The sequence below is a fragment of the Amphiprion ocellaris genome, chromosome 2 (genome assembly GCF_022539595.1).
Source record: "Amphiprion ocellaris isolate individual 3 ecotype Okinawa chromosome 2, ASM2253959v1, whole genome shotgun sequence".
Taxonomy (NCBI): domain Eukaryota; kingdom Metazoa; phylum Chordata; class Actinopteri; family Pomacentridae; genus Amphiprion; species Amphiprion ocellaris.
This window is the reverse complement of record NC_072767.1, coordinates 26,398,118-26,419,656: the sequence shown is the minus strand read 5'-3', so window position 1 is coordinate 26,419,656 and position 21,539 is coordinate 26,398,118. Positions and strand designations below refer to the sequence as shown.

Below are 21,539 nucleotides of genomic sequence, written 5' to 3'. Positions count from 1 at the left end.
TGTTTCTAATTCAGTTTGGTATCGACACCAGTTAGCCACAACATTAAAACTGCCTGCCTATTGTTGCATATACCCACCTTGAGCTTCCAACACAGGTTTGGCTGGTCTGGACATGAACACAGGACGTCTGTGGGTGTCCTGTGTTGTATGGCTGCAGCATGTCGACAGCAGATCCTTTGGGTCTTGTGGGGTGCTGGGTGGGACCTCCACGGATGGAGCTTTTTCTGTTAGTAGTTTTAATGTTGTGGCTGATTGGTGGACATTTAAGTAAAGGCAGATTTTTCTTTTATCAATGCAAAGTTAAATGAGAATTAGTTGGATAAAATGTTCATGGCATCTGATAATCACAGACTGGACATCAAATTGACATGGGTCTTGTTTGCATCAACGCCGCAACAGAAAAACAAAGTCAAAGCTGGATGAAGATAGAAAAAAGGTTGGCTGTGTTTTTGACAAAAGCTGTGTAACTCCAGGCTTTAATTCGACACAGTTTCTGAGACACTCACGTTTAGTCCAGATTTTCTGCATCATCGAGCTGCAAAACAAACACGACAAGACACTAGTTCCTAACAACGTCTGTTTAATGGTAGGAGACAGAACAGAACACACACAATCTGATGGTTAAGGACATGCAAACTGAGAATACAAAAAAAAGAAGAAAACAATAAACACCTGGATTCAACATCCTTTTAAGACAGACAGTACAGAGTCATGGGGCTGTTTAACAGTCTATCATTCTTAGAAAACAATCAAACAGGGCAGAAGTTGTGTGAAACAAAGAGCGACACATGAGGCAACAAAATAGTAACATGGAGCATAGCCTGTTCATTTTACATACATGTACATAAATACATAAGAGGCACATTTGACAGGTAATAACCACCGACCGGGTGATCGTGTCAGTCACGTTTTGTCTTAAGTGAGAAGATAAATCGATCAGCTCAACTCCTCTGCAGTTGTTTTCTATGATTTCTAATATTACTATATTCAGTGATCAAAACAGAAGACAGCAGTATCGTCAAAATCTGTTTCCAGACACATTCCTGTTTATTGAAAAACAATAAAATAATCAACTGCTCAGTTGTTCCATCTACTCACTGTACTGTGATTTTTAAAAAAATTTTCTGTCGTTGGTTGGTGGAAATGGTTAAATTAAAAGGAGTTTTTCACCTCATGGAGAGAAAACGCCACCAAATACTAAACTACAGGCAAGAATGAAAGCTGCAAAGGACATTGGCAGAAGTCATACTGTTGGTCGACGCTCACTTGTGTTTCCACAATACAAAGCTCAACACTTCCAATCACAGTGAGGAGTTAAAGGGTCAGAGGAAAATTAAGAGATCACAACACAAGACATACTGAAGCATCCCGCATGCTTTTCATTTCATACTGTTCTCCTTTTGTTTACTGGACTCAAGTGAGGCCATACAGTGTGTAGTGAAGCCTCAGGAAGCTTCAAGTGTGCAATTTAAGTCGCACCAGAATCAGTTTTGTCTCCCCCTCCTCTGTACTTCAGTCAAACTATGCAGTAACTTTCTTGACACTTGTGGGAACACCAAACTTTACCAAAAAAAAGTCTTTGAAACACCTCCAATAAACTCGGTTTAACTCCACCTCCAACGTCTTCTTTAAAGTCAGTAGCATCAAAAAACATCTCTTTCAACCACGTTCCCCAGCTGCTTCGTACAAGACACTTTAGTAGATCAGACAACATTGAACAAAATGTTATGAAGCAGGGTGAAAAATTCAACACAAACTAGATGACTGTACCCTCCTGCATATAACTTATGCACAAATGCTGTCTGGCAAAGCTCAGATGCGATGAGAATTACCTAAGCACAACAAGCACTGTTGTTTTTCTTGATCAGATCTACTTAAGAGCACTGTGCTTAAAGCTGTAACTTATTAAAGACGAGAGCTTGTTTTTTCCCTACGAGAAATTCTCCTGTTTATCAGTAGCACGTGTTATACCTCAGCAGCAGGGTTCCAATACTGTCCCTCCTGTTTTCTTAGAGAGCTAAAATACCTTAAGTGCCAATACAGTTACTTTACTCCTCTGTCCACTAAAACACACATCAGCTCTGAACATTTACAAATGGATTACTGGTTCATCCTGTGATCTTGTTTCACAAAATCATCTTATGTGCAGAAGGAAAAATCGGGGATCAATTTCTAATATTTTTAGTGAAAGAGTGCTTCTTGTTAGACAACCTACATGCCAATTCATAGCAGTGGATTCAAATGGGAAAAGACTGAGTCCGGTTCTATGAGGTATACATGTTTGTGAAACAGAAATGAGGCTTGGTGTGGTGTCCTTGTTTGTACAGACAGAAAGTAAATGTAATATAACTGGTCCAAAGCAAAAATATGTAGATGAGCATCATGGTCAGACACCGGCAGTGACTCTCAAATTTTTTTCGGTCAAAATATTCAAAGCCCCCTTCACACTCAGCAAAAATAACAATACTGGAAAAATGGCTAAAAGACCAAGCTAAATTTGATCTAGAGTTAGCAAGATAGCCCTGTTAGCATGACTAAAACTTTGATTTCAACACTTGAATCCTATTCATGCATCTTTAGGGCTCCTCGACATTGCTCCCCCTGGTCATACATGTCTCCCTAGTTCTTTATATACACCCCCTAGTTTGAGATTAATAGTAAAGTATTGTTGGTTGTAAGGCATCAAATGTAGATTTGGGCTGTGTGGGCTACATAAATAATTCCTAAGCTGCTGCAACACAGTCGTGCCAATATGAAGTGAATTAATCTTATTTTCAGGGAATTAACCATGAATGACCATGTTATGAAGATGTGAATGTGGACAAAAGCCAAACTTGCCGTGATTTTGACCGACTTATCACAACAGGTATTGAAGGTGGAAGGACAATGCAACAGAGTGATGGGTCACAAGGCCAAACAGAAACCAAAAACCGTCTGATGTGCACCCAGTAAAAGCGCCGTCGTCATGTCTCAGATATGCCTTCAGTGAGGCCGTGGGGTTTCGTCTGGCTTCCTCCAGCGCTGACGTGCTGGCTCTGTGGCCGGCAGAGCAGCTGTGGAGTGGCCAGCCAGGAGTCCAACTGTTTTTTACATTTTTTGTTTAAAAAAAAGGCCTTGATCCTCCTTTCAGGGTCAGAATCACATATTCTTCAGTGCGACGCCAGTCCAGAAGAAATGGCAGGAGGAAATTCTTGGCAACAGGAGGGGGAAGAGGAGGGAGCAACAGTCTTTACTTGTGTGTTGTACTGATCGTTGGAGTTGAAAATCAGTTTGTTTGAAGGTTATACTGCACAGTTCTGAGGAACAGTAGAGACAGACAGGTGACCAGGGAGGTTATTGACTGGAGAGTTGTTATATGGGCGGTGAAGCAGAGTTTTCCATACGGCCCAGTGTTGAAACGCAGAGCACAGTGGCATTGTCTGTCTGGACACACAGAGCTGATGGTGGGAGGCGACATCTACGAGTCCAGAGACTCAGCTGGAGAAAAGACACACAGAGACTAGATCAATGAGGAAACAGTTCTGTATATCTTTTTGCAGCTTTTTGATCCTGTGAATTGAGGAGCCGCTGGTACCTGTGCGAGTGTATTTTATTTCAGTTCCATTCAGTTTTAGTATAATTAAAGTTTGCTTTTGATCAGACAATCAATAGTCCTTTTCAAGACATGCACTTCTTTTGCTTCTTCTGCTTATCCGTAAAAGTCGCAACGGTAACAATTTCTGTATCACTTTCAACATGGCAGTGGAATGGAAGTCTGAACAGCATGCCGTCATATTAACAGGCCCGCACAAGCAACACGCTGTGAGTTGTGCAAAGTTATTTCGGGAATACTTTTTCCACATTTCAGCACCAATATTCTAGAAATATCACAGAGAGCAAAATGCATAGTTTCTATGTCAAAAATGACTACACACATTTGCTTTGCCTTACAATTTCACATCTATTACAAAATGAAATGTCCATAAAAATACATCTTCCCTGCAATGAAGACAGTCTGTAACAGTAAGACTGATGAGACACAAATATATGCTGGGGTTTTGACAAAACGTTAACAGGAGCTGAAGTTCAGTGTGTTGCTTCCAGCTGTTTGGAGGAGTCTTTCCTTCTTTCTGAGCTTGTTAAATACTTGCAAGATAAAACAACAGTAGGATCCATATGAGCGTCTCAAAACCGAGAGGGTTGCAATAATTTATGCACATGGAACAAGAGCAAGAATTGCATGTACTAGACTTTGTTTTGCTTAAAAATGATTGCAGATGTGGAGAAAGAATCGATCAAAATCTATTGTCAGGATTTTGTTATTTTTACTGTTGGTAAAGTGGTTGTTTCGTTTTGTTCATTAGTAAATTATTGTGTACTACCACAGGGAATATTTATTTAAAATAGATTTTTGTCTGAATAACAGAATGCTGTAACTTCAACGGACTGATTCAGTCAGCGATGTTACGCATCACATCTCTAAAAATATATGCATGTACTACCGGCTCAGTAATATACTATTTTCCAAACATGAAAACTAAGGGATGCATGTTTTATGGCATGCTATTAAAATGAAGTGTTCATTTATACAGTAGCTTCATAAAACACTAGGACCTCATTCTGATGCACAGCTGTGTGATGATATGAACCATAGAGGCGGCACAAATAAACTTTAATGACATCCACACTGATGATGAGCAAAACCATTATTTCTATCCATTTCACATTTTTTCACTAAACCACTATGGTTCTCTACACGCACTGATAAATGTATTCAACTGGAAGCTGATCAAATAATTTATTCACATATGCACAGGAGCATGATCTCTCACTCCGTACCTTCCTGTGGTGGGTCAACACTGATCTCCTCTGTCTCTTCAGTGTCCTCCCTCGGCTCCTCTGTGTCATCCCTCATCTCTTCATCTGCATCTTCGTCATCTTCTAGCTCGCTGGCGATGAGCTGGCGGGCCAGCTTGATGTTCAGGCCCTCATTGTAGTGCATCTTCCTCATCATCTGAAAATGCTTCTTTTTGGCTACAGGGTAAGAGACATTTGAAATTGCTTTAATTGGCTAAAAACCAATGGGTGCATGCAGAATTTATGGCTGTCAATTAAAAACCGGAACATGACAAGATTATTGGAACAATGGTTTCAGTTTTTCATTATGATCCAAAAACATGCAAAAGCCTTCTACTGCTTCTCTATTTTTTTCTTTCCAAACTTATTTTTGCAAATATGATATGAAGCAGCTGTTGACAATTGTTTTAGGAGACAATAACTTTCCAATGCTTGTTGCAACCTTGGAAGGCTGGTAATTGCATTAAATAAGGAACAAGAGGGCCTGACACAGTAGCAAGAACAATGTCACTGCTCTGGACTGTATTACCTGAAAAATCCTAACAGAATTCAAGGGTAAGCTGTCGCTTTCCAGAAAGGGTCTTTATCGTATGAGTTAAAAAGAGAAAATGGACCCCTTTGGTTTGGGTTTATTTCTGCTCTAAACACTCCTATAGAGAGAATCCATAAATCTCTTAGTGAACTTTGTCAACTCCTCATTCCAACAGGAATTCTCTGTCCTTCCTCCATGAACCCCTTAAAAGGTTAAAATTGTTTGCTGTACTTTCTTTTGTCTTTCTTCAATGGAATAAACACAGCAGCACACACACCTCACATGAAAGCCATGTACCACTGTGGTCATGGAAATGCTCTGATTAGCTGTAATCAGCCCATATGACCCCTTTGAGGACAGGCATTGAACACCTCCAACAGTGCATAACAGCACGTGGAGTACGTTCACCTGAGTCATGCATTTGTGCTGTCTGAGCCAGGCTTTGTCAATTCTGTTAGTTGATTCAAGCAGGACTCAAGTTTCTAACGTGTGCATTTGAAAACAAGAGGTTAACTGTTACTGCAATGCAGTTCTTTAGACTGAAGTCTACCACATCAACAGTGTATTCGTGTACAAATGCAAAGTGTTACAAGTATTCATTATTATTTTACTTGTTTGCAACAGTGTTAAATTACTTCGGATATTAACTCTTCAAAACACTGACAACTTTAAATGACTTTAAATGAAAACTTGTAAAAGAGAAAAACTTTGTTGTTACATATATTTTATGTATATATTTTATGGTTATTTACTTACAATATAATCTTTTTTTTTTTTTTTTTTTTTTTAAACAAATGTAAATACAGGAAGACAGCTTGATCTTTCGTTACAACGCAAAAGCAGATGGCAGCAGCCTCACCCAACAGAACAATGAGCGCTGACACACCTAAAACACTGGCCAGAAACAGCTCGAGCAACACAACAAAAAGCCCACAGCATCGACCTGGCTTCCAAATCCCCCAGCTCTCAATCCGATTGAAACTAAAGAATTTGCTGCCAACATCCTGGGGCCAGACACCACAGGACACCCCCAGAGGTCCTGTGTCCATGCACCTTTAATTATAAGCTATTTTGGCAGCACCAGAGGGCCTACACAATACAGAGAAGGAGGTTTTGATGTTGTAGGTGATCACTTCATTCAGACATAATTAGATTTAGGATTTTAAGATTCCCAGTTACAACACTTTACAACCCATATTGCTGCCCAAAACTGCTGCTGCAGCTCTGCAGTTGGATGATATTGATCGGACTCGTAGGTTTCCAGCCTGTTCCAGATATAAATATGAAACAAAAGGCCAGCAGCCAAAATGGGTTCTGTTGCAAAAGTATAGTATGCATGTGTGTGTGTGTGTGCTCTGCAGCAGAGGAGTGTGTCTGAGAGTGTACACACAGGGACAAGGTCAGAGAACGGTCAAAAGCATGCTGACACAGTGTGTATGTTTGTGTGTGTCTGTCTTGAGGGAAGTCAACAAACGGTAAAGAGCACAAAGAACACACGAGCCCTTTTCCAGACTGACCCCTCCCGACCAACAATCCACTGAGCAGTGTCACCCTGAATTTAGTCACCTTCACAGCTGCACTTTGTATGAATGTGGGTGGTATAAATAAACAGGTGAACTGTGGGATGCACTCGCTACAATGAGCAACAAAGATCTTCACTATCGATGCCCATACACCTCTCTCATAGAGCTGCTGAGTTCTGACTGCTACTGAATTTTATGACATCATCATCAAACAGCCATGATAATATCCCACTGAAACTTAATAAATGAAGTTAATTAAAAAAGGAAAAGTTTACCTTGTTCTTCAGGAGTCAGTTCTTCTTCTTCCTCCTCACTGCTTTCCTCCTCCTCTTCTTCTTCTTCTTTCATGAAGCGAGGCTCTGAGCCCTCCGCTGCCACCAACCTTAACAAGACAGAACCAAACAGAAAAGGAAAGGATAGGTGAGACATTTTAATTAATGGACTCTAAAGTATTTCCATTCCAATTTTGCTTTTTATCTATTGAGGTCTGCCCACATTAAATGAATATATAATCAAACAAACAGGAGACCATCAATACATGCTCCTAAACTCACTGTGGAGAGAACAGAAAACTTCTAAATAAGGTTGACTGCAGAGAGAAACAGACATGTGAGGAACACAGATGGAGGGGCATTCTAGGCGAGGTGGAGGAGAGAGTAGGCAGTGTGGAAAGTGTAGAGATGTGACTGTGTGTGTGACTACTCAAGCATGAGACAAAAATAACGACTTGCTATCCCCGTCTCTCACACTCGCAAAGAGCTTTAACAGCGGTGGACAACATGAGTAATGGTTTATGGCTGAATGGATAGTAGTGAATATGTGTAACTGCCCAAGGGAAGCTCCCACTTACTGTACTACTGCTCTCAACCAACTGGCCTGAATCAGCCAGAGAGAACACTGTCAGCTTCCCAACAGTTTCACCCCAAGTGCACCAAAAATTGTACGAGACAGCCAAAGACAGAAGGAGGAGAAAAAGTATAAGAGAAACGGTGATAGAGAAAGGAATGAAGCAAACTTGAGAGAATCACAGGTGGATGAGAGAGATAAGAGGAGAGCAGAAGAGTGAATGAGAAAAATAAAGAGGATGGAGGAAAAGAGCAGCTGCTGTACTATCTGAAGGGTTTAGTGTAAAACAATGGAAGGCACTCATTGTGGAAGCAAACAAAGGCAGCTAATTGACTTGCAAGCCTGGAGCTAATCTCCGTCCTCTCTGTAGCACACACACTCAAACACTCCAACAAGCTCATCCAATCCCTGCATCAATGCACTTATGTAAGCACGATGGCCCACAGCGAATACACTTCTCAAGCTCCCTTTACCATCCAGATCACAGCTGAGTGGCACATACAGATTCTTAACACAGAAAGACTTTTCAGATCGAAGCTGCAGGAGACGGTATAAGATGGTATTCAGCATCCTCTTCTCCTTTTACATGTCCTTTAACATAACATTAAGCTTGAGTTCATAATTTCTGATGTATCCTTAAATTTCTTTTTAAAATGAAAATAAGTTCATGTTAAGTTTCCACATCCAAATTATTTGCATATTTACACCTGTAGTATATGCACAGTATGACATTGAATTTTCAAATAAAGTCATGGTGGCTTTAGAAAGACGGTTTTTACTATTTCAATCTGTGATCACTAACAGCAAAATCTATAATTTATGAATGTGGTTTTAGTTAACACACACGCAACTCTGTAAAATACTCAAATATTTTTGATGAGGACAATATGTTGGGAATAAACCATACATTTATCCTATTTATTCTCCACTGGTGGTTGTAAAGCGGATGAACCATATGTTTAAATTTTATGTAGTTTTGTTCATTAAAATATAACTAATGATAAGTAAATGTATTCCAGCAGTTAAAACACAGCTTCAAACATAGGAAATATATTGAGCAGCAATTCTGTAACACTAAAAGCCAGTGTGATTTAGAGCCATTTTTAATGTTTTTGAATGTTTTTCATTGAAATTCAAGGCCCACCCCCCCGAAAAAATACCTATTATTTATTGATCAGCAGCTTATGTTGCTAAGAATGAAAATGCAGAGGAAGTATTTCCATGAAATGTCACAGGCTGATGTTTAACGTCCACACAAACCATAAAACAGTAACATGAGATTGGATCACATCTGCCCTAAAATCAAACGTTTTTTGTGGTTTTGTGAATGTTATGCACAACATATATGCATTTTTACAGATGTGTTTTTTCATACTGTACATAATCAGCTGAAACACACAATCACATTAGGACCTGTACACATAGTGGTAACAAATACAATGGCATTTTCTAGTTGAGGTGGGAGTTTAATCCTCTGGACTACATGAACTGCTGAATTTATAACATCTATGCATATTTCTTTTGAGTGTTATCAAGCCACACACTGAATGTAAAGACCTGCTGTTCAGTGCTGCTGGTTGTGGTAAATCAGAGTGGAAAATAGAATACGAAAGAAAACTTATTGACTACTATGTTTTCACGCAATGCGATGTATCAGCAATATTGCAGCATTTTGGCAATGTGACCTTTGTGCTGTCCGAAAAAGTTCTGTGTAACACTGTAGTAAAAGGGCCTCTGAGCGTCTTCCAGAGGTCAGCGGCTGTACAGTAAATAACCCTTATCAGTTACTGCTGTGACTCATTACTGTTGGACGACATCAACATAAGTGTGTGTAATCAGGTGTGGTTTATCTCGGCTACATCTCAGAGCACAAAAGATTTCTCCCTTTTCCAGATTACACTTCTGCTTCATTAAAAATCTAAGCCACTGTACCAGTTAGAGGAAGTCAAGACAAAAATGTAGCAGCGCTGTTACAGCAGCTAACCTAATTATCCTTCCTTTCATTGCTCTCTTCTACTCTGTTCATCTGTGAATTCAGTTGGTACTTGTCTCCTTGCATTCACGTTAAATTCTTACTTTGATGCCAGGTCATCCGCTGCGAGTCCACTCTGACCGTCCGAGTCACTCAGTGCTCCCTCATCATCATCATCTCCAACCATCCTGAAAGAGAAAAGTTAACTGAGTAAAGTAAAGCAAGAAACAAGCAAGGGAGAGACAGCTGGAAAGGAAAATCAACAGAAGCAGACAGCCACACAGTCAAACTGACAGAGGAAATACAGTGTGGAGAGGGGGGCAGAGAGGGAGAGAGGAACAGGAAAGAGGGTCATGAAGAATGAAAACAATCACCTATGACCAGGGTGGAGCACCCAGACATACTGATTACAAATCTCCTGAGACACCAACACACACACAGTAGCTTAACAATAGAGGTGAACATCAAAGAATGAATCTCTAACAACACATTTTCAAGGTGAGCTGACTCTACAGAATCAGCCTCGTCACAGACCGATTCAGTAGCCTTTAGCACTTGAGCTCTCCTCACTAGTGACTGAGAGCCCAGCTGTCTGCTGAACTGTGATACACAGTTTATTACTTCCTCACTCTGTAATGTTACACATGTATTCCTAACACAAATATTTCTTGAGTCTATTTTGTGGTCTGAAATTAGGGATCGATCGGGTATCAACCTGGCCAATTACTACGTCTGATATTTACCATTTTTATTGTTATTTTCATATTGCTCACCCATGACAAAAGAGTACTACACTACCCATAGTACTTCCAGATTGTTGGGTACATGTCACAAGCCAATCATCAATGAAAATTACTGTCTGCAGAAGGGAACAGATGAGCATACTTGCAGTGTAACGCAGCTCAATGAGTTCAGTTTGGAAGGCAAGGTAGCAGATGTTGCTGAATCTAACGCTACAGTCTTACAGAAACATTGCCAGTGTCCCTGTTACACTCAGAATGCCCAAATAATGCACTTGATGGTGTCAGTTACCTGTCAGTTACCTAAAACTATCACAAAAAAGCTTACTGTGCCTCTTAGTCTGACTAATATTATCTAGAGTACTGTAGCATCTTTCTATGGTCGATAAACTTTAACAATCTGCTCTAACTGACAGACACGTCTCTCTAGCAGAGACGAAATCTGCAAACCTGAACAAGAATCACAGCCTTTACCACAGATCAGGATGTTAGTTACTTTCACAGTTCAAGGTGGGTGACTCTAGTGGCTACCAACAAAGTTAGGAGGCAGCTACAGATAACCCTGAAACAGTGTCTGGAAAACAATACCTAATAATGCTTTCAGATATTAACAGTGAGAGATCAACAAAACAGAAAAGAACAGCAGATGTAACTTCAGGAGAAGAGGAGAAAAAAAATAAATCAATTGTTCTCACAGTTAACAGAGAAGAGCAACTTGAACCTCTTCACTCCTATTTCTGTTGTACATACACCAATCAGACATAACATTATGATCACTGACAGGCGAAGTGAAAAACACTGATGATCTCTTCATCATGGCACCTGTCAGTGGGTTGGATATATTCGGCAGCAAGTGAATGCTGGTTCTGAGAGAAAGGTGTCAGCATACACAGTGCATCACAGTTTGTTGCAGATGGGGCTGCATAGCCGCAGACCAGTCAGAGTGCCCATGCTGACCCCTGTGCACCGCTGAAAGTGAGAGATGTGTGATGCTTTGGGCAATGTTCTGCTGGGAAATCTTGGGTTCTGCCATCCATGTGGATGTTACTTTGACATGTACCACCTACCTAAGCATTGTTGCAGACCATGCACACTCTTTCATGGAAATGGTATTCCCTGATGACTGTGGCCTCTTTCAGCAGGATAATGTGCCGTGCCACAATGCAAAAATGGTTCAGGAATGGTGTGACGAGCACAACGAGTTTGAGGTGTTGACTTGGCCTCAAAATTCCTCAATCCTCAATCCAATTAAGCATCTCTGGGATGTACTAGACAAACAAGTCCAATCCATGGACGCCCCACCCTGCAAGTTAAAGGACTTAAAGGATCTGCTGCTAACATCTTGGCGCCGGATATCACAGTGGAGTCCATGCCTCAACGGGTCAGGGCTGTTCTGGCAGCAAAAGGGGGACCAACACAATACTAGGCAGGTAGTCCTAACGTTATGCCTGGTCGGTGTATTCAGCTATGCTAATCCTTATTAATGAAGTAAACTAGTTATGAATGACAGGTTCCGTGTTATCACATGCTGTTATAATACAACACATCATGTTTATCGGCTTCAAACACTGTTCTTTAATCAATAATCGGCATCAGCTCCGGACAACAACAGCATGACAATGTTTAAAATTGCCTTAGTAATACAAAAAGGTATTAAGAATATTTTTGGTTGAAGCTTTTAACCTGTTGTAAGGTGTGCTGGGTTCATCTATCTTCATCAGGCCGTAGTCTTTGTCAGCTGGATGGTACGTGGCCAGGATGTTCATCTCGTCCCATTTTTGAGATTTCTTCCTGTAAAGGGATCAAAGAAAAAACAGAGAGAAGAAAAAGAGGGTTAAATGGACTGTCAGTCTATGTGGACCACTGTGTACCAGCTACCAACCCACTGTCACAGTCAGATTCCTACAGGGAGAAGAGCGACCACATTTAATCTAGGACTGAAAGTGCCCCAGTTTTCACTCAGACTGCATTATTTTGGGAACAAAAGCCCAGAAATGTCATCTGTACCAATTTGGCTACTGACAAGTCTCAGGAAGTGACAAAATATTTGTTTTTGTGTCAAGTTAACCCACCTTGGATGCGAATGAGAGTTTGAGTGGGTGTTGAGGCTGATCACCTGTGAGTGAATAAGGTTAAAAGTCAAACCGAGTCTCATTTGTAACAATTGTTTTTTCAAGAGTTGATTTTTGGTCCATCTGCGTTTAACACATCTGTTTCTAATCCCTCAAATGCGTCTACTGTCATGCTGGAGAATGGGGTTTTCACATAACCATACTCTGTCTGGGGTTTGTGTTCAAAATTACAATAATCCTTGCTACCCTTCCAAATCCTTAGAGGAAATGAAGAGAGACAAAGACACTAAATCAGCACTGCATGTATTATTTGGCTCAAGTGGATAAAGAGAATACCTGCCATTATAGCTCAGGAGAGACAAACAAGAGCCATTTGTTCTGAAAAAAGCATCAGTCCACTGCCAATTATTTCTGTGTTATGCATTTTGTATTTCACATCTCAGTGAGCTGATATAAAATTGTTTCTGCAGCCTCACTCACAATTATCTGAGTTTTTATATTTGAATTTCCTTCTTCTTTTCAGTTTATTGCCAGTTAATTGCGTTTTCATTAGCATAGTATTTACCTATTTTCTCACTACATCAGTTTCATTTGCTGATAAACGAAGATAAAACTTACATCGATAAATGAAGGTGCCCCTAGGAGTTATCGGGGTTTGGTTACACCTTTTGTGCCATTCAGTGCCTCTTCTGCCAAGGTACTGAACATCATCCCTGCCCTTGTTAGTGAAGTAAAAGGTTAGGTATCATGGGAGACAGGAGAGAAATGCTAAATCCACCGCCTGCTGCTACCAGCCTGCAGAGCTCCCCTACGTCTCTCCCTAGAGCAGACTTGAGTAATTTAGACTTTACAAAGTCATATAATTGAATGGGATCAAAGCGATGGACTCCTTAGACTATTTTTACTAAAGAAAATGACTAAAATAGAAGATTAATTTATGTTTAAAACATCTGCAGTAATAAATATGTATGTTTCTGTGTTCAGTGACAGAACAGGCAGATTCTGTAGTTCTAAAAAGGTATCATCAGTTCATACTGACACACCAAAAAGAGACAGCAAAAAAGGTCTAGCAAATTAACTTTCCAATCTTCAAATAAATTTAAAAGGATTATGGGTAACAGTTGTCAATATTACTTGGCACAAAATGGCCCTATAATGAGTTGCTAGACTTATAAGCAATAAAATGACCTCGTCTATTAATGAACCCCTCTGTAAAAATGCAGGCACACAGGGCAGTGTTGTCTACCCTGATAAAATGTCCTGGACCAACATCCTGAACATGCAAACTCATTCTATAAAAGTAGTGACCCAGTAAACATGCACAACTGAAAACCTCAAAGAGAGTGTGCACCTATGCAAATACTACACATAACAACCTTCAACAGATTTTAGCTGCAGCAAAACACACACAAAGATACAGAGACAATTATTCAGATTTTTGGAGATAAATTTAGAAATCCTGAGACCATCATGGCTTTTTAAAATTTTTTTTTTTTTTTTACCAAGGATGAATTTGTTAGAGGACATAAGAACATTGCCGAAAGCATAAAATCAGAAAACACGAGAGACTTTCATGAAGATTATAACAGCAAGCTCAGATCTTAGGAATAAATGCGACTCCAAACATTTTCTCAGGAAAAAGGTGCTCATAAGTGCATAGTGCTTCACTCTAGTATGGTTGTCCTAGTTACATAACACAAACCAGAAGCAGATAGCCATGTTCTACTCCCACCAAACTGCTGTTGCCCTTAAATCCACTCCAGTTCACTCAGTCTTTCAGAGCAGTTCATCAGAAATACAATGATGATGCACCTGCCTCTATAAGCGGGAAAAAACAGGACAGTAACAACTTCTAGTACACACTAAATATAGAGCTCTATCTCTTATGTGATGAGGACTATCTCTCGAGGGTGGTCAACAGCTGGCGACATAACGCTTCAGGAAAACTCATTAAATAGAGTGAGTCATCACCGAGAGCTGAGCTGTGCTATCAGGTAGCGTAGTAAGAGGGCGATGAGGAAAGGTCCAGCCCCGTGCCCTCCACAACAGACGAGGCACACCAACAGGAAAAGCAATAGACTCTTAGAGTAGAGACAGAGGCTTGTCAGAGTGCACAAAATATACTGCTTGTGTTGACTCAAGTAGTGCGGGAATGGAATTAGGACCAATCGGGTGGAAAAACTCATCAATTTTACCTGTGTCCTTCCCAACTCCCAGCTTAACTTTGGTTAAAAGACACGGTTTTCATTGAATCTAAATAATTCAGTTTTAAATAATCATGTAGAAATTCTGAAATACTTTAAATTAAGCAAACATCCATTATATTACTGGCATACTCTAATCAGCTATAATGTGTATAATAAAGATTTTACAGGTTCTTTTAAGTTGTACTTTAACCCTAGGTGCATTTGCCAAGTTAGTGTGGCTTGTTATAACTGGTGTTAACCTGCTGAACACTGGTGCAGTTTGTTTGTGGTGTAAAAATGTACTGCTTTGGTTCTGATACATCATAATCTAACAAACTAAGCATTTATCGACACTGAGGGATAAATACTGAAAAGTTTCTGAAGACCTACATAAAAAAATGTTTTCACAAAGTTGTGCAGTGGAGTTTGTTATTTTGAATTTAAACAAATAGATTTTCATTTTTATTGCAAATATATATCTGCTCAAAATATTGTTTTTTGGCCTCCTTGATTACTAATAATCTGAATCAGTATTGGCCTGGAAAAACCCTATTGGTTTGACTACTATTGCATTAATCTCCTGACTGAAACACAAAATCTGCATAAAGACTGTATATGTTTGTGGAAATCATTTAGTCACCATGGGAACATGTATACTTGTCTGAATGTATGGTTCTCCCTTAGCACAGAACAATGGAACCAAATAACAGGCCTATAAACACCCACATTAACTACATGTAAAGTACATGTCCCTGTCTGATAATGTCTCATAGCTCAAAGACACTAACCTAACTTTCTGATGGAATGTAACAGAAAAACCAATATGTAGAATTTGAGAAATTTGAGATCATCTGTCTTTTTCTGCTATTTTCTATATTCACAGTTAACACAAGTGTGAATCAGTGCTCCCTCTGGTCCGTCCTCAGACAGCTGTGAAAAGATTACCCAAAGTTTGAGAGATAGCCAGCTAGAATTAGGACTAAATCTATTTCTTAAGCTCTTGTCATCTGTCCAGATTGTAGAGAAGGAAACACTGAGCACATTAGTGATCATGATGAAGTCATGATGTGGAGAAAGATGAGGTCCTCTACAAAATATGCAGAGGATTTTTATTGTTACGCTAACAAGTAAAACTGATATGACTCTTAAACTTAACCTAATCAAAAGAGCAACAACTGCAGCTACAAAGGTCAAATCTTTCATTTTATTTGAACATAATTAGACCTATAGATGGTATAGTACTTTTTTTTTTAACCAAGTTTTTATTGAAATTACATGTCCTTATACATATTTATATGCAACTCAAAATGGGCAAACAAGAACACATGATAAACACAAACAAACATACAATTCGGCAACACGACAAACTCATGGCATCGTCTCAACCCACCTAAAGACAAGAATTACATTCAAGGAAGAATTAGAGAGCAGCAGAGGGTCGTGAAACATGTCAAAGTACACACTCCAGACACAAGTGCAGTTACAACTGCACCTGCAATTCATACAAAAACATCCTCCCCGGCCTGTTAAATCAAATTAAAGTAAGCAATAACTGGGGCCCATAAATTCATAAAGAAACCTAATTTCAAATGGAGTTTTGCTGTTATTTTTGGTATAGTACTTTTTTAAACAAACCTCTGTGCCAAGAATACAAGAGATAATACAGAAACAGATAACCAAGTATTTTTCCTCTTTTACTGCCTTCAGCTAAAACGGATGCCATCCTGTCACTGCAGAGAGTTTCCAGACACCTGTTGATTCAGGCTTTGTCAGTGTCCCATTAGTACAGAAACTGTATTTGTTTCTGTGAACACCTGACCCATACAGAGGAGGGTAAAATGTCTGAGTGGTCCAGGTAGTATTTTTTTTGTCCACATTATGGAAAGCCAGAGATTCAGTGCCTAACAGTCAAATTGTCAATTGCACAGTCAGGATGAGGCTTACAAGACAGTGAAGGAGAGATAGAGTTTCATGGAAGCACCCATGAATTATATATGGGTGTGAGGCTCATACATCAATGTTAACTAAATAATGGTGGATGACTAAAGGGATAATTAAGAAAAAGTGGTCAAAGCTCACGATCACCTTACAATGCTGAAAGAAACTTAGACAGGGAATAAACAAATAAACCAGTGGGTCCCTATATAATTCCAGTGACATCTTGGAACCAACATATTTTATTTTCTATCTTTAGATCTTTTGTTAGCAAACAGACATGATTGTCTTGTATTTTCAGTCATTCAGCACTACTGCAGATTATAGACAATAAGAAGTGATGAGATATTGTAAAAGACATCGACAGAGCCATGCTGTGATAACTGTAAGCCATAGAGTTACATCTTTGGAGGCCATGTTCTGACTGGAAATTTATGGTGGGAAGCAGAATTCTTTAAACACAGACAGGTATTCAACTAAATGAATGCTGGGTGGTAGGTATTTGCTCAGGATATCCTCTGGGTACTGTAGAATGAGCTGGGAAGGCAATGCAATATGTTCCACACAATTGAAGCAGATAGGAAGAAAAACATGTTTGGCCTGTTGTTAAGCTCAGTGTGAGCACTGCTGCCCTAAACAATGGTAGATATGAAGCTTGCAGATTTTTTTGTTCTCTTGTGACTAAACAAAAGTATCAATGGTTCAAATTCCTTGGTGTGCAGACTGCCTGAATAACCAAAACCAGACAGGTTCTACGTTAAATCTTTGGCATACCACACGTACTGATAAGGCCCTGACATAACTACACTCAGAATATACTGAGATGAGGTTTGTTTATTAGCTGAATCCTGTTGAGTTCATGTCATCTGAGAGCTTGATAGAAGCAATAATGAACAACAATCATGCAGGAAATACCAATGTGTTAATTCCACTCTATGAACACATACGATAGCATGGATTTTCCTCCTTCATTCTAAAAATAAATCTCCATCCACATAAAAATACAAGAATACAATTTAAACACTGTCAAGAGCATGTCAAAAGTACAGGCAGCAAAATAACCCCTAACCCCAAAGTCATGATTGTGATCAGAAACTTGAAAAACGTTCTGTCAGGCTCCCTACAATGACAAAAATGGGAATCATATGTCTGGACAGATTCTGTTTCTCAATATATTGGAGGAGTAACTGTTTATTTGTGTGTAAACATCTAAAAGGTGCTATTAGCAAGGTTAGCACTATTTTGGCCACATCCACCATAACACAAAATTACCTTAATTAATGGTATAATGCTGCATAATCTGACTCTCATAATCCGAAACTTATCTTCTTCTACACATCAACACTCTCCATACAGACTCTCTAAAAATGTTCCACAAAAAGGTCAATTTCCAGGGATCTAAAACTGCATTCACAAATGGGAAAAAGTCAAAATGCATAGAAAAAGCTATATTTAAAAAAAAGACCTGAGAGTTTGTGTATTTTCTCTAAACTCAGAGCTGACAGTTGCAGTATGGCACATCATGGTCAGCTCTTGCTCTCCTCCAAGGATTTGGTGCTTGGCTGCACTCAGGATCCTTCTAGAAATCTCTTTTTCCTCCACTCCCTTGTCACTCAAAGGGAGATTATTTTTGTAACAACACAGAAAAAGCTTGATTCACTGTTGGGAAAGGAATTTGTTAATAACTACCATCCTTCTATGGCCTAATTTCTCAGAATTGCTCAGAGATGACTGCTTCTAATTTCTACACCTGCTGGCAAAACAATGAGCACAGTGGATGAGAAACTGAACATTCCACATTGACCAACTACAGAATAATTAGTTATCCTTTCCAAAGAAAGAAACCGATCAGACATACACGACACGTATGGTAACATCAAGAAGGGGGTTAATTTTGATAGATGCAATTCACAATGCAAAATAGCATGCATTCTGATCTAAATCACCATATCTTTTAAAAAAAACCAAACATTATTCTCATTATTTCTTATTTCCATTTGATCCGATTTTTCAGGAATTAAAATCTCAATATGGTTCATTGCCCAACCCAGCAGGCAGATTTTCCAACTAGCACCAAAGATTTAGCTGCATTTGGCAGGTGGGTGGTGTTAATTCAAGTCCATGACTGTAAAGGGGACAGAACTCAGTTCATGTAGAGCTTTACAAGCCATCATATGGTGATGCATTTATTTTTTACAACCTAATCACATCAGCATATTTTAAATCAGCTGTTGGAAACATACTTGGTTAAGATAATGCTGTTTTTTTAGTTTCCTGTAGTTGTTTTTAAAGCAGAGTGGCAGATGTGCTTTGCAGTGCACAACGTACACTTGCTCAAGGGCACTGTAAAAGCACAAGTGCATCAATGCACCAATGCTTCAATTATGAGACAGCTCTTATGCAGATCTGCACCCTTCTTTGCTTTAGGTATTACATCCTGTTACTTACTTCTCGGATGACACAAACAGGTAAAGCTATCCAACTAAGAATAAATTTATTCATAATTAAATTGTTCCACAGCTATACCCTAAATGCAGTTTGTGTTTCATCAGGATATGTCTCCCCATGCAAGCTGCAAATTTCCTTCATATTGCCTAATGTACGATTGACTTGGAAATTCAATGAACATTTTTCTTAACAACAGAGCACAGTAGAATCATTACTATTAAAAGTGGATAGAGTGGGCAGTATTTACTGAATTGACTCTTTAAGCAGCCACCTTATTCAAGTACAATGTCCCTATTTTCTAATCTCACTTCGTTGGAAACCTAATTCAACAGCATCATACTGTGAACTCTGCATGTCCACAGTGTTCCGAGGGCAGAGGGACACTGAGCGTTGGCTGTGATAGACCAGAGTACTGAAATGACCTAACAGTGGCTGGTAATTTGGGGCGTTATGTCTTGCTGCCACAGTAAAAGTGTCACTGCCAGGGAAATCAATATATATGAGAAGGCAAGGGCTTCAGAGAGAAAACAAACTCGAACTCTTGTCAACTTAGCGCTGAGGCCAAGTACCTTTTAGCCAACAGAACAGCTGATTTAGCAGTCTCAGACCAAATTTCATAATCTGCATGTCAGCATATCATTATAGATCCTAGTCACATCCTCACACTGTGAGCGTATAGGCCCATTCCAATTAACTTGCCCTGCAATGCTCTTGAGCAAATTTGAGATGTCCCCCATGCCATCAAATACACTTGATGCTCCAGTCAGGCACCCTCTACTGTGAGTGGTTATATGAGCTGTCACTTTGGCCAACATTAAGATGGAAGTTCAGTCAGACAATGTGAGGTATACACAAAACCTACTGATTGGCTGTACTTAAGGGCACATTCAATCTGTTCAGGAAGCAGAGATTTTAATGACAACTGCAAATATTCAACAGACGTCCTAGGAGATGGTTGGATTTGAACATAAGAAAGGTGGGTGTGAGATTATCAGATGAGAATTGTCATGTTTATCACAGACTGCTGCCTTTTTCGACACAGACTGGTGCTTTGGTGCCAGCGCTGGCCTGTAACACAGCTGTCAGTGTCAAATGTAGCATCGAGTGTTACATCTGACACTAACAGAGGTAAATGGAGGAAACCCAGCTCTACTTTGTCTATCCACTGCTGTAGAGTGGTATCAATCTGATTTCAATCCTAATCTCTGTAAGAGACTTTTAGCAGCATGCATTTTTACCATTTGTGTCGACTAAAATTTGTTTGCGGCCTTTAGTTGGTGGTATTGATCACTCTAATGTAACCTGTAGCAGATAATGTACTGCACAGTGTATTGTTTGCTAGCACACAGTTTATAGTCACTGTATGCTAGCAGTGTCTGTCTTCATATTAGGTGTTTAAAAACTCAACTATGATTTGAAAAACAATATAACCACTGTGCGTTTAAACTTTTTAACATTCTGGTGGGCAGGGTATATCAACTTGATACAGTGTCCTATTATTGGGTGGCATGGAGGTAAAAGTAAAATGGGTTAGGAAACATTTATCTCAATATGAAGCTACATGAGGGTGCGACTTTAAGTTTTTGCTAATTTACCTTATATGGTCATCTTTGCCTGGGAGTTGTCACTGTATTTTCTTCAGCGTAGTAGTTAAAGAACATAGTTAGGCTACTAAGTTATGCTAGTCGACATTAACAGTCAATTATGCTTCCACACCTCTTATTATCTCTATGACTAACCGGTACAATCATAAAGCCTGTCGTGACTCTCATTACTGGCTAACGAACAAGCTAACCCGACAAACGGTTCCCAAGGGTTAACGTTAGCTCTCCGTTATATTAAGATTTTGTCGCGGAGGAAAGACTAACTGATAGCAGCGAGTTAGACTCAGAAAGTTCTGGTACAGAAAGAACACACTGCCGGCTCACACCGACAGCGGGGGACCGGGGAGGTGACAGAGGAGGAACGTTGGAAAGGCTAACAAGTGTTTAGCCATCGCTAGCTAACGTTACCTGGTTATCAACCTCAGCACAGCTAAGCAGATAACTTACTGTTGCTCATCCTCCGAGAGTCCCGGGGCTTGTTCAGTGTTCTCTGGAGGTACGTCGTCGGGCAGCGATTTGACGTTTGTACCGCTGTTCTTGTTTTTCAGGATGCCTTTTATCGGCCGGGGAGCTGCCATTCCCACACGCTGACTATCACACCGGCTGGCTTTCAACTGCTTCTCCTCAATTGGTTTTCTTATTCGGTGATTTCTGCGAGTCAAATACCGAAGACAGGTTGTGTTTTAAACATGCGCTCCGTCATAACTCAGTGTTCCTCCATGCACTCCCGGCAAACCTGCAAGCACTGACAGTTTAGCATGTCTGCTATCCGGTTGCTTACTGACTGGTGGGGCAACAGCGCTACTAGCGGGTCGACCGGGCTCATCGCGAGATTTGAGAAACGT

General features: G+C 39.8%; 1 protein-coding gene across 1 annotated transcript; it reads right to left on the bottom strand.

Annotated features, from left to right (window-relative positions):
• Positions 1 to 563: 563 nt before the first annotated feature.
• On the bottom strand, positions 564 to 21,486 carry ppp1r2 (protein phosphatase 1, regulatory (inhibitor) subunit 2). Its single transcript, XM_023280839.3, has 6 exons — positions 21,142 to 21,486; positions 12,133 to 12,240; positions 9,814 to 9,897; positions 7,167 to 7,273; positions 4,819 to 5,013; positions 564 to 3,477 (listed from the first exon to the last, which is right to left on the bottom strand). The coding sequence occupies exons 1-6, from the start codon at positions 21,270 to 21,272 to the stop codon at positions 3,458 to 3,460; spliced, it is 645 nt and encodes a 214-aa protein (XP_023136607.1). The 5' UTR covers positions 21,273 to 21,486; the 3' UTR covers positions 564 to 3,457.
• Positions 21,487 to 21,539: the final 53 nt, after the last annotated feature.